This window comes from Pangasianodon hypophthalmus, chromosome 12 (assembly GCF_027358585.1).
Source record: "Pangasianodon hypophthalmus isolate fPanHyp1 chromosome 12, fPanHyp1.pri, whole genome shotgun sequence".
NCBI classification, from domain to species: domain Eukaryota; kingdom Metazoa; phylum Chordata; class Actinopteri; order Siluriformes; family Pangasiidae; genus Pangasianodon; species Pangasianodon hypophthalmus.
The window spans coordinates 24,976,659-24,991,095 of NC_069721.1; the positions used below are offsets into that span (position 1 = coordinate 24,976,659).

The 14,437-nt window shown below is 36.9% G+C and overlaps 2 protein-coding genes across 3 annotated transcripts in view; both read right to left on the reverse strand.

Moving 5' to 3' along the window:
* LOC113527213 (cadherin-related family member 1) overlaps nt 1-3,427 on the reverse strand; it is a 29,031-nt gene extending 25,604 nt beyond the window's left edge. The window contains exons 1-3 of one of the 2 annotated variants that reach the window (XM_034309118.2): nt 3,289-3,427; nt 2,512-2,514; nt 1,033-1,110 (exon numbers count right to left, since the gene is read on the reverse strand). In XM_034309118.2, coding sequence (XP_034165009.2) covers nt 1,033-1,110; nt 2,512-2,514; nt 3,289-3,340 — 133 coding nt within the window. In that variant the 5' untranslated portion in view covers nt 3,341-3,427. Of the gene's footprint in view, nt 1-1,032; nt 1,498-2,511; nt 2,515-3,288 lie in introns of those variants that run through there. The other variant, XM_053238987.1, reaches the window with a different exon arrangement.
* A 4,872-nt stretch (nt 3,428-8,299) lies between these two features.
* The window catches only part of ghitm (growth hormone inducible transmembrane protein), a 15,288-nt gene continuing 9,150 nt past the window's right edge, over nt 8,300-14,437 (reverse strand). The window contains exons 5-9 of the mRNA XM_034309485.2: nt 13,879-14,020; nt 13,635-13,743; nt 11,299-11,487; nt 10,350-10,521; nt 8,300-8,923 (exon numbers count right to left, since the gene is read on the reverse strand). Coding sequence (XP_034165376.1) covers nt 8,836-8,923; nt 10,350-10,521; nt 11,299-11,487; nt 13,635-13,743; nt 13,879-14,020 — 700 coding nt within the window. The 3' untranslated portion in view covers nt 8,300-8,835. The remainder of the gene's footprint in view (nt 8,924-10,349; nt 10,522-11,298; nt 11,488-13,634; nt 13,744-13,878; nt 14,021-14,437) is intronic.

The window sequence follows — 14,437 nt, forward strand, 5'->3', positions numbered from 1 at the left end:
CCAATCAACACCTTGCTTTCCATCTGCACTTCATCAGTGTGTCGGCTGGAGCCTGAAGTCAGCTACAGAGAGCGAACACACACACCACGTTCTCGTGTTCTTGTGAGATGGACTGTGCTGATTAGCACTCAGTGTGAAAGCTACTTGATTTTGTCACACTGAACAAGATCCCAGGAAACTCCGGGCTGAATCGAGCCAAAAAACATACTGTGGAAAGGCAGCTTTAAGCTAATGTCATACTAGCTAGCTAGAACTGGCATATCCAGCGATTGTCAGTGAAATTAATTTAATCAAGTTTAATTTCGCTCACACACTTCAAATAAAGAGAAAGCCTTTACAATGCAGCTGATGGTAATCTGCATATTGGAGAACATATTGTATTGGTCAAATATTAAGGGAAAAATTTTTAAAAAATTAATTGATCAAAATCATTCAAGTTTAGTGACTAAAATCGCTGTTGTGCTTCATCAGCTACACTAAACTAAAATTAACACTAACCAACTGTCCGAAATACAACTAAAACTAACGTCATTTTCCAAAATTTTTCTAAAATGAAAGCAAAATTCAACGTCGCTGCTAAAATTAACACTTATTTGGATGGCTACTTTTACTTGTTAATATTAATTTTAACATTGTTGAAGTAAGAATTTCACTTTTACTTCTTTGTTCTTGGGTTGTGAACTTTAACACTACTACAGAACACAGTTAATCTTTCATCTTTCAGGTTAAAATTTTTACACTAATTTTCCAAGTCCCATACAGCTGTTGCCATGTTGTGTATGTTGTAGGTTTCTGAAGATAAAATTAAATGTTTTGTAGCTCAAACTGCCACGTACGAGCTGAGAGATGAGAACGAGACATGAGAAAGTGGCTTTACACGGATTAGCGATGGATCCGCCTCATTATAACCCACATACATGACTGACATGAAACTAACACATTAGCATCTGGCTAATCTTTGGGTAAATTATTAACTCTGTGATACAGAGTGTGTATCCATGAGTGTGTATGATGAATATATGTGTCTCTCACCGACTGGGGTGTCTTCAGAGATGCTAAACAGTGCCATGTTCCCATTATCATGGAAATACGGTGCAAAGTCCAACAGTCCTGAAAAAATAAAGATGCATATGTACGCTTTATGTGCGATATGGAACCATGAGAACTGAGAGAAACAGGCAGAAACAATGATGCACACACTGTTCACCTCTACTCGAGGTATTAACCTGAACCAGACCTCCACAGTTCCTACAACCTCATTCATATTCATCTCTCCAGCTGGCCCATCTACTAAAAACTGCCTGTCTGTCTATATTTACGCTACGTTTAAACACTACACGGTCAGTCATTCCTTACAAACCAGCCTTTTCTTCTGTTCTCATCTATCTTATGACCTTGTTTGGATCTCAATCATACACCCTAACAAAAAAAGTAAAATTTACAACCATTTCTGTGCTTTCACATGTTTTTTTTTTCCCTCAACTGCCAGAATCAGGTAACCACGTAATCCTCGGGGAATACAGATGCTTTTAAAAACCGCTCTCATCTATGTTTTTACTCACAGTAGAGCTTACAAAAGTTTTAAAAGTACAACTTTTTGTGCCTTTTTACCTCCAAAACAATCAGATTGCAAGCTGTGGTGCAAGGAAAAAATAAATAAATAAACTCGGAGGACAAAGTGCTGGTGAAAAAATGAGTCTTATTTGTGAGTGAGTATGAGGAGATTAACGTGCTGAATTGAAAATATTTCACTGTCAATGTACCAACTAAAATAACTGTGTGTGTGTGTGTGTGTGTGTGTGGCCAGTCAAGTCACACAAGCACCTCAAATTTTCTTGATATCTTGCCTCCAAAGCTACAGCGAAGACAAACAGCCTCCTCACCACACCGATCTTTCCTTCACCTTCATTACTGATAAGTGAGGTAGGAGGTTGTTGTAGTTGCAGTGTGCACATCATATGATCCGCTTTCTTCATAACAGCACAAAAAAAAACCCTCTCCAGCCAGCAATTTTCCAAAAACAGCCCCAAAGAATCCATGATGTGAAGCCGAATTTCAGGATTTCAGGATTCCAGGGGTCCTTGAACTTTCAGTAGCCAAGCTCAGTGTAGATAAATTTACCATTAGAATATCAGGCTTATTAATTAAAGGTCTATAGTAATATTTTTGGCTTTGTACTTTCCACTTACAGAAGAATTTTTTATTAAAAATTCACCACTATAATAAGCAGGAGTCTCTGGCTATGTGACAGACCTCTGTGAGGACCGGGGCAGGATTTAACCTTTATGCCTGTTTTTCTTTCACATTGCAGAGACGTGAAGCGCATTACATTACAGCACTACAGCCATATGATAGTCGAACTGGCCCAAACTGAGATCCTCCCAACACTTATGCACATACACATAATCGAAATTTCATGATTAGGGGTTTAGTACTGTTTAAAGCGGCCAGGGAAAATGAAAAATTCAAATACGCATAAAACTGAGAGACAGAAATCAGTTCGTGACTCACGTGCTTCAGGAGGCATGCGGCATGGGTGGAGGAGAAAAACAAAGAATATGTTAATACAAAGCACACACACACTCACACACACAAACACACACAGTGTTGAATTAACCCCAAACGTAGAATTAATCATACAGCGCTGAATTAACACATATTAGCTGTTTATTCATTATCATAAAGTCTTACATTTAAAATTGTTGAATTAACACCTTGAATGAACCACACTGTGTTGAATTAACACCTAAAAGCATAGAATTATCCAAACACTACTGAAATTACTGCTTGGATGTTTATTCACAACATACATGTTTCTTTTAGAAATTAATGAGCTATTACTAGGTCCAATTATCACGTTAGTATTAATTAACCTTACAGTGTTGAATTAACACTTAACTGTTTTGATTTTATTGAATTATTTCTTTCATTTTTCATTATTGTCCTCCTTTTGAAACTAACGTAGAGAGCTGAATGAGCTCTTACAGCTATCACACTCGTGTTAATTATCCTGTACAGTGTTGAATTAATTCAGTGTTGTATTCTACACTAGTGTTGAGTTTACTGAATATAAATCTCTGTAATTTTATTTAACTCCATCAGGACACACACACACACACACACACACACACACACAGACCTTCTGAACGCTGTAGGTGTTAATTCCGCATGGTGAGGGATTTCTCAGTGCGATTAAAGGATTAATGTCGCACTCACGGTTCCACACAACGACACAAATGTTTAGGATTTCAGAGGATAAAATAGTTTATAAAGTAAGTGTGTACTCACCTGGAGCGGTGTTCAGTACGAGGAGGACGAGGACGCACAGGCGACTCTTCATCCCGAGACAGTGTGTGTGTGTGTGAGAGAGAGAGAGAGAGGATCATACAGAGACACAGAGAGATTCTGGAGACGTCTTCCAGCCAGCCGAGACTGAGGAGAGTGACACACACACATATACACACACACACACACACACACACACACGCTAATCTGCTGACGTCTCTTCCTTCCACTCTGGGGCGCTTCACACTGTCTAAATATATATATACATATATATATATATATATATATATATATATATATACACACATATATATATACACACACATATATATACACACACACACACACACTCACCATCCACTTTATTAGGAACACCTGTACACCTGCACATTTATACAGTTATCTAATCAGCCAATCATGTGGCAGCAGCATAAAATTCTGCAGATACAGATCAAGAGCTTCAGTTAATGTTCACATCAAACATCAGCATGAAGAAACAGTGTGATCTCTGTGACTTTAACCGTGGCATGGTTGTTGGTGTCAGATGCGCTGGTTTGAGATTTTCAGAAACTGCTGATCTGCTGCTGGGATTTTCACACACATCAGTCTCTAGAGTTTACACAGAATGGTGCGAAAAACAAAAAACATCCAGTGAGTCGCAGTTCTGTAGACGGAAACACCTTGTTGATGAGAGAAATCAGAGGAAAATGGCCAGAAATGGCCTAACATTCTCTCTCTCTCTCTCTCTCTCTCTCTCTCTCTCGGTCGAGCTACACATGCTTCTCCTGAGATGCCAGTGATTCGGACTCCTCCTGCTCTCCGGACCTGCCTGATCCATCTTGATGCTCTACTTCTGATTGAAGTTCTCATCACTTGAAAATCACTCGCTGTTGCTGAGGATGACCTCCAACACGAACAGCCTGAAGATCACTGAGATTACTGAGGATGGTAGCACTTAGAAACCATGAAGATGGCTGTGGATGTTCTGCCTCGGATAACCTAAAGACTGCAATTAATATAAACAGTTTACACTCAAGTCTCCATCAGTGGACAGTCGATAAGTTCAACAAAACAGACTTCATGTGAAAACTGTGATGAATTTCCTGGTTACACAACTGCACTATTTGTCCATGTAGTACACAGTTATAGAAGGGAATGATTTATAATCGCACTATCGGGTGTCACCCAGATGAGGATGGTTCCCTTTAGAGTCTGGTTCCTCTCAAGGTTTCTTCCTCACATCGTCTCAGGGAGTTTTTCCTCACCACCATCACCTCTGACTCGCTCATTAGGGATAAATTTATACATTTACAATTTATATCCTGAATTTATTTATTTCTGTAAAGCTGCTTTATGACAATGTCCATTGTTAAAAGTGCTATACAAATAAAGTTGAATTATATATATATATATATATATATATATATATATATATATATATGTGTGTGTGTGTGTGTGTGTGTGTGTGTACATTTTTTCAATTTAAACGTTATTGAGCTGTTTGCTAAAACATTAACATTTAACCTCTAAAAATGACCAAAAATACCAAATAACCTGCTGCCAAATTAGTCACTTAATTATTATATTAAGTATGAAAAAATATTTTAACATATTTATTCAATATAATGATTTAGTTAATATTTCTATAAAAAGCAAAACTGGAAAAATTGGCAACAAAATAATAATAATAATAATAATAATAATAATAATAATAATAATAATAATAATAATAAATGTTTTTTATTAGTAGTAGTCATTTATTATTGCTATTTGATTATTGCATATATTATACATAAATTATTACTATTAATAATTATGCATAACTTATTATTAATAAAGTGTTTGTATGCTGTTATTATTGTTATTATTATCATTATTATGAAACATGTTGAGGTGTATAAACTTTTGCTCACTCTGCATGAATGAATCACCTTGTGAAATTTCCTTGTGAGTATGACGCCACTGCGGATGTCAGGTCAGAGTCTAGTGTGTGTGTGTGTGTGTGTGTGAGTGTTTTCCTTTGAAGTCAAGCTGTCACATGTATCGCAGGTGTAAAAATAACAAACGTGTGACGCAGGACAATGACGCATGCTCATGAAGCGTGAAAACGGCCAATCACGTTTCCTCGTTACTTCCTGAAATACGCAGAGTTACCAGGAGGAACAGGGACTAACGGGGAGGAAGAGAGGACGTGAGCTGAAAAGTGCATCAGGACTGAAAAGTGACTTTAACATAAAGAATAGTGTTATTACTAAATATATATTAGTAACTAAATGGTAATTACTGTGTAATAAAGCAGTTATTACACATCATCTGTTATCCACAGCTAGCCACATCCTAAAACTCACGTACACAACATTCCATAATATTTAACACCAAAAGTATTATAACTTTAAAATATCATCACTATCATTAATATTTTTTTAGATTTTTGGACCATAATGGTTTATAAAGTAGGAATGATTTTATGAAGATGCACTCAAATTAAAATGACTTTAATCAAATATTTTTAATCAAATCTGTTATTTACATTTAAACATATTTAAAGTATAGGTTTCATACATAAAGAGTTTCAAGTTTTGAGAGAATTTATTCTGATACAACAAAACCCACTACAGTGGAGGAAAACTAGCAAAACTTCAACACAAACTAGCAAACTTCTTCCCAAACAAGCAAAACGTCCACATAAACTAGCAAAACTTCAACATAAACTAGCAAAACGTCTACAAAAACTAACAAAACTTCAATGTAAACTAGCAAAACTTCAACACAGACTAGCAAAACATCCACGTAAGCTACCAAAACCTCAACAAAAACTAGCAAAACTTCAATGTAAACTAGCAAAACGTCCACATAAACTAGCAAAACTTCAATGTAAACTAGCAAAACGTCAACAAAAACTAGCAAAACTTCCACGTAAGCTAGCAAAATCTCAACAAAAACTAGCAAAACGTCAATGTAAACTAGCAAAACTTCAACATAAACTAGCAAAACTTCAATGTAAACTAGCAAAACGTCCACATAAACTAGCAAAACTTCATCATAAACTAGCAAAACTTCAACACAAACTAGCAAAACGTCCACGTAAGCTAGCAAAATCTCAACAAAAACTAGCAAAACGTCAATGTAAACTAGCAAAACTTCGTCATAAACTAGCAAAACTTCAATGTAAACTAGCAAAACGTCCACATAAACTAGCAAAACTTCAACATAAACTAGCAAAACTTCAACATAAACTAGCAAAACTTTTATACAAAATAGCAAAACATTAAAGCAAACTAGCAAATCTAATGAAACAAACAGGAAACACTAAATCAGAGTTGTCTGGTTTATACTGATTCTGAGACAGCCGATGTAAGGAAACACTCTCTATCAGAGAAAGAGAGAGAGAGAGAGTGAGAGAGAGAAGTTTTTTTCTTCTAGGATCGTCCTGTTTTTGTCTCCATCCATCTCCATTTTGGATTTCTCCACCAAAGGCCAATAAGTTCTCGCCACTCTTCCATAAAGTGCAGCTCTGCGAACATCTTCTCCCATCTGAGCTGAGGATCTCTCCAGCTCCTTCACAGTTCCTCTTGGCCTGCTTTTGGCTGCTTCTCTGACCAGTCAGATGATCTCCACTCACGACTGTTCCATATTCATTACGCTCTTTTTCCAGGTGTTAACACTAACCAGTGTGGAAAAGTTCAGGTAAGGATACGGATCCAGTTGAACATAATGGATGCTGTGATTGCTAATTGTAATGGATTCAGCTGCAGCTTGTAAATAGGAGCACAGATGCAGAGCTCCACCTTTTATACCAGCCTTCGAACAAATACTCATCTTCATAACGTCCTCATTCACAACTCCATACGTTTTAAATTACGCTGAAATACTATTTACCTCTTTCGAGCGACCAACGATTTAAAGAAAAGTCACTATTTGACAGATACAAGCAACACTGCTTCGATTTTTCTCACCTTTCTAGATGTTGTGCAAACATGGAACAGCGTGCTCACTGCCCCTTTTACATCCATACACTTATTATTGCTCCTTGTGGTCAAAAATGGGAACTGCATCAAGCTCTAGCTAATAGCAGTCCACTGGGGCGGGAATCACGCTGCCCCATGCTCACTGTAGGTGAGGAGCCGCGAAGAGAGGATAGCTTATGACCGGGTTGCCAGATTGGGCTAGTTTAAAAACACTCAGAGGCCACCAAGATCTTGCTGTACAACAAATAATCATAAATAAATCTAATAAATTTCCACAAATTATATACTGTTAGATATACTGTAAAGATTGTCAGAGGGAAAGATTGCAGTGTGGATAATGATCTTAATTTCCAGCATAAGCGCATAATTCTTTGATAAAGTGTCAGAAATGTTGTTTTACCACAAGTAGATTAGATTATAAATGTAGATGTGGGCGGAGCTTTCATTCACCTGTCAGCTCAAGATATTAAGATCATTCCATTGGAGATAAATGCAGTGATTAATGACTCCAAATTACATTTGTAATAATCTGGATTTAATGAAGTTTAATCATTTTAAATGTTGCTTGCTCCCTTTTAAAATGTATATAATGAGTTGAGTGTGTCCATGTAGATACCATACACCTGTAAAGACACACACACACCTGGATGGGCGGGGCTTCCGAGGCAGGGAAGTGGGAATTCTGTCATTTTTCAAGCTACAAAGTGGGAAAAACGTTTGTCTATTGAAGCGAGGCAGCTAATGTTAGCGCTAAGAGTGATGCATTACTCAGAACAGTGAAGTGTAGAGTCAGTGTTATAGATTTAACATGTGAACATGTCTGTGTTTAAAAGCTAATGCATGTATATATAAAATATAGCTCATTTAAAGCTAAGACGTGCTGCTGTGTTTACTAACTGATGCTGTGAGCGGCCATGTTGATTTGATGTCACTTGCTGAACTCAGGGTTGAGAAGACCATGATGAGGTTTTCCTGGTCCCTGGTCCGAGGTTGGAAATTACGAGTCGAACTCAGCATATGAATAAAAGTTGGTATGAAAATGGACATTGTTTCATGGTCATATTTATTATTTTGATATTTTTATTTATTACATAGTAAAATAAATGCCAATAAATGAAATGAATAAATAATGGCTGCTTTGAGACGATCAGTGGAACTGGAATGAACTCTTTAAATGTGATTTTCTCTCTTTACACTTTCTGTGAGAACTATTCTTCTGGTTGAGAGAGATGCATAACTATATTTACTAAAGAAAAAAAAAAAAGCTTAAAGCAGAGAAGCCACTACAACGTTATGACCTGAACACCGTGCTGCACACAGACACAAATCGCATACGATCAGACAGGATTAGGCTCTTTTTTAAAATAAATAACAGAAAATATGATCTATAATTAGCCTTAACGCGGAACTCTCGCTGTCCTGTGCGCTTGAGATGGAGTATATAAACGGCAACTAAAGCCCATAAGCAGGAATGGGTTTGATTTCTCCGTCTTTCGCTTAGCAACAGTCCAATCTCACGTCCTGATCTCTTCATAAGGAGGAGGAGGATGATGATGATGATGATTTTGATGATGATGATGATTTACTTCTTCCTTCCTCCACCGCCGTTGGCCAGAATCATGACCAACCTCATGAAGATGTTGAGTGTGTCGATGTAGATGCCCATACACCTGTGAATACGAACACACACACACACACACACACACACACATACACACACACACACGCAGCTTTAAGAGTTAAGTAAAACTCAACGCAACCTAACGGTTTTATTTTATTCTTTGTTTAAATGAGATTCAGGCTTTAACTCTTTTGAATCATTAAACACATTACAGCTCCTCTCTAGAGTAAGAATCTCTAATCAGGGCTAATATCATGATAAACTGTGACACAATACGCTTTTCTTTTATTATAACATTTTTTAAAAAATAAATAACAATTCTCAGATTGAAAGCAGCTGATTCCGTGTTCAAATGTTGTACTGAACCTTTAACATTTTTATTTTTACAGATTTTTTTTTTCTTTTAATTTTCCTTCTTTTGAGTATTATATAATTTAGTTTTGTACATATTTATTTTCTCCCATTTTATTGGTTTTCTCTCATTTCATACTTCAGAACATTCTAGCATATTATAAAACTTCATGACTAACAAAACTTTACCTTTTCCTTCCTGTTTACTACTTTTACTTATTATTATTATTATTATTATTATTATTATCATCATTCTTTTCTTTTTCATTTATTTCACCCCATGTATCTGTTCTGATTTGTTTTGGGCGCATTTCTCTATTTTTTTTTTTCTTCTTTTTTCTATTTTTCCCCTCTCTGGCTTTTCTTTCCTTTGTTTTTGTTGTTTCCTTCCCTTAGAAGTGGCTTTAAATTTTCAAAAACTTCATATAATAATAATAATAATAATAATAATAATAATAAACCATTTATATAAACACTTTTCATACATGCAGCTCAAAGTGCTTCAGTGTGAATTAAATCCAGAGAAACAAAAATGCAGCAAGAAATAAAACAAATAAAATGGCAAATAATAAATAATAAATAATAAATAATAATAATAATAATAACATATTGCTCAAGTCTGTATTGGATGGAAATGTTTACATTTTAAAGTTCTGTATAAAACCATTTGGTTTGTTTATTCAATGATTAGACGATATTTTTTAAAAATAATTAATAAGAAACTGATCAAACTCAGTGAACAGATACCTGAATTAAATTATTCAGCGTCTGAATTTAATATTATTTAATATTAATATAGAAGAGAGACGATACGAGGAACATTAAACAAAAACGAACAGGTTTTAACGCTACACTAGAGTTCTGTTCAAAGCTGTACATCGTGATACGTGTTTCTGTATCAGCAGAAACGCCTTTGCGTATCTTTATACTATATTATTATATTTTTTATCATATTACTCAACACTATCCATGCTTCATTAAGGGTTTTACTGCAGTGTAGTTTTTAAAATCTGTGTATAAAGTGCCTCAGGGTGAAGATAGAGAGAGAGAAAAGATGGAAATGATGGAGAGTTTCTGCTGATCTGTGTTAGACGAGTGCATGATGAGGTGATGAGAGCGCTTACGCGTTGATGGGGTCGTATTTCTGCGCGGCGTACAGCGGGTACGTCTCGGCTCGTTTGATCACCTTCTGCGTGTCGTACAGCAGGAACATGCTGAAGAGGATCAGACCTCCATAAACAGCCACCGAGTACAGACCTGCTCCGAACGCCGAGGTCGGGGGCAGGAACATGGAGCCTGGGACAGCGGCATCATGGGAAATGTTCAGAAGCTAACTCATTACGCATTACCACGATACATGTACAATAAACTATGGAATAAAATTCCTAAATACAGGAGAGTGTGTGTAGAATGTAAGCTGTGTGGAGTCAGGAATAAACAGGGCTGAACGATATACCGGTACTACAGCAGTATCGCGATACTAAAGCTTCAAAATACCGCCGATGCCACTGTATTATTTATTTATTTATTTTTTTTAAATGGTACCGTAATGGTATCTTCATTGCTAAATCAACACTAACTTCTTTTTCAACATATATACAGGTTAGTGACACTTCATTTAACCCAAATTCATTAGCTTTACCTTCAAAGATTTCCTGTTTAACAGTAAGTGAGCTAACGTTACACTAACCGCTGTGTGTAAATAATAAAATTAGCCGTGTTTGATAGTAAGCGAGATAACGTTCCTAATTGATTTATCCTAAAAACTGAGTTATTGATTCCTAACGCTGTGTTCAGTTTATTAATTCTTATTAATAAAGTACTCAGAGGAAAATCTGGTTTGTCTGTTTTCACTGATATCGATGTATTTCTTTAAAATTTGGTTCATTTTGTAGAATTATGAATGAACACGATACTGTGTGATATCGTGATACTTCAGCTGGTAGAGTATCATGAGACATCTTTATGGTATCGTGACAACCCTAGAGTTTACTACAGTAGTGTGTGGACACTCGTGTTTTTATCAGCGTGTGTGTGTGTGTGTGTGTGAGAGAGGACGTAACGAGCACAAACCCAGCGAGGAGGCGAAGACCACTCCGAAGCCGACGGCGAGCGGCCCGCCCATGTTCAGGAACTTCTCACTGGGAGCGCACATGGCCACGGTGGAGAGACCGCCCACGACGCCCGCTGTGTACCACGCCGCACGCATCATCAGGGGACCGCCCAGGAGCGTGAGGGGAGCCACGACCGCGCCCATTACACCTACACACACACACACACACACACACACACACACACACACACACACACAGAGAGAGACATTTACTATCATAATTCATTCACCATAATAATTTCATTTTATGATTACACTTCCATTTCACACAGAGTTACTCTTTTATATATTTTAGTAGTGCAACGGATCACTCAACTCACGGTTCGGATCATATTACGGATTTTGAGTCACGCATCGGATCATTTTTCGGACCGGTATAAAAAAAAAAAAAAAGATTGCTTTTCATTTATTACTGAAAGCTTATTTGAAGTACTTCTATACCACAGCAAAAACTCCTAGCTTAACTAATAAAGTCAGTAACAAAACAAGAACAATTACAGACATAGATGAATAACAGAGTTACAGATAAAGTCAGTGTTTAACAGTAACAGTAGTGTTCAGGTGCAGAAATGTAAATAATGAAGTGAATAATAGCACAATAGTGCTGACTGCATAAGTTCCACACAGATTAATCTGTGTTAAAGCTTTGTTTAATACCAAATGCACGGACCTGGTCCTGACACACATCCTGTTTCTTTCTCAGCTGTTTACGTTTTCAGTTAACCGACTGTGTTTATCAGAAAACCTGCCAAAACGGGTATTTTAACAACTTTGTGTGTGTGTGTGTGTGTGTGTGTGTGTGTGTGTCCGTTCGAGCGCAAACAGGCATGAAAAGAGGAATCGATTCGGCGTCCACGCGCTGTCTGAATCGCGCCTCTGTCTTTCTGCGTGCGTGTGAGAAAACAGCCGCGAGTCCCGATTCGAGTTCTCTTCCGCCTGAGTGGTTTAAAATGACTTGAATGTGTAAATTAGCGAGACAAAACACACAAAAGCAAATGATAAACTTTCACTCTATGATGGTTCAGACCGTGGGGTCTGGTCCGAACGGATCACGGATCATCTATGATCCGTTTCACCTCTAATATATTTATTATAATGTTATAATATATGCAAGCTGTTTAAAGAGTCCCACTACTATTTGAAAAATAATTTATATAAAATTAAACCTGTGCAACATTAAGAACATTCTAGCTGAAAATCCCCAAAATACATTTTGTGAAATTAGGAAAAACTTTACAGGTGAAACTATTTAAAATACTTTTGATAAAGATGTGAAATATGGATTTGTATAAATGAAGCAGCACAGCTTTAAATACACGAATGACAAAAAGTATATTATATATATATATAAATATAAATAATTACACTCATATATATGAATATATTGCATAACCTATGTAGTAAAAATTATTTTTAATAATGTTAAATGTTTAATTTAATTTACGGCTGCAGCAGTGTGAAAAAGTAGCACATCTTCCACTTTTTTATTTTTTATTTCGATTTATTTAATTATATATTTACTGCATATTTAAATTTTTCTTCCCAATAATTGCTATTTGCTTACTTCTTTCAATATGGATCTCTATTTTGTGTTTTCTAAAATAAACAAACAAACAAACAAATAAATAAATAAAAAGAAAAAAGACATAAAAAGACGACTATGCAGATAAATTTTTAAAAATGACTTTAAATTTAAATGTGTGTCTGTTTATAAAATAAAAAACTATTTATTTGAAAATGAACAAACTCCCTTTTGAGATTAATACAAGATATGTTGATTATTGTAATTTTTAATTTTTTTAAATGTTTTTTAATATTAAGTGTATTAAAATATTGCCTGCCTGAATATTAAATGTAATTTTGAAATGTAATTTTTTTGCGTTTGTTCCTTTATTTTTCTGTTTTTTCCTTTTTTCTTTCTTTTTATTTAATTTATTTTTTTCTTTTGTTTCTTTATTTCTCTCTTTCTTTACATCACACTGTAAATTAAAGCATTCAAAATGTCAAAAAAAGTGCTATATAAATAATATTTTTACAGTTAATATATTATTATGTATCGTTCTCATTATTTATTTTATATTTAATTGTATTTATTACGGATTTGTGCGTCTATAAATCTATAAGCGATGTCTCTACGCTGCTGCCACCCAGTGGTGTAATACGGTACTGCACAGCCACATATTAACTTGAATTAAAACAGGAAGTGTGACTTCGAGTGACCTCCGATCTCCCACCTTCACCCTGAACCGTCCCGTGAAGGTTCTGCAGTTGTGAAGTGTAATTACAGTGTTATTACCTGCGTGCAGCATCCAGGCCAGGTGTTTAGGAATGGGACTGTGCTCGTAGGAGATGGACCTGACCAGCATCCCGGCGCCGATCATCGCCGCGAACGTCGCTCCTATAGCCTGAGAGAGAGAGAGAGAGAGAGAGAGGGAGGGTGACACACACACACACACACACACACACAGTATATCAGTGTTCTAATGTGTGTGTTAAAGACAGTACTGTAATATACAGGGGGTGTGTATACTTTTGCATACCAGCCAGGATCCTCTCATCATGAGACCCAGGAGAGCCGGAGTCCTGCTGACGGCCACGGCGGAGAGAGCGGTCACGCCCACACTGCCCGCAAAGTACATGTAGGTGGAGTGGATCCGGTCCTTCACATACTGCGGCCAGATACTGAGAGAGACGGAGAGAGAGAGAGAGATGGAGGGCGAGAGAGAAAGAGAGAGAGATGGAGCGGGAGAAAAAGAGAGAGAGAGAGAGAGACGGAGCAGGAGAGACAGAGAGAGAGGGAGAGAGACGAAGAAAGGGAGTGACGAAGAGAGACGGAGGAAGGGAGAGAGACAGAGGGAGAGAGAGAAAGACAGAAAAGAGAGAGAGAGATAGATGGAGCGAGAGAGAGATGGAGCGAGAGAGAGCGAGAGAGAGAGAGATGGAGTGAGAGAGGGAGAGAGAGAGATGGAGTGAGAGAGCGAGAGAGAGAGGGAGAGAGAGAGAGAGATGGAGTGAGAGAGCGAGAGAGAGAGATGGAGTGAGAGAGCGAGAGAGAGAGATGGAGTGAGAGAGCGAGAGAGAGAGATGGAGTGAGAGAGT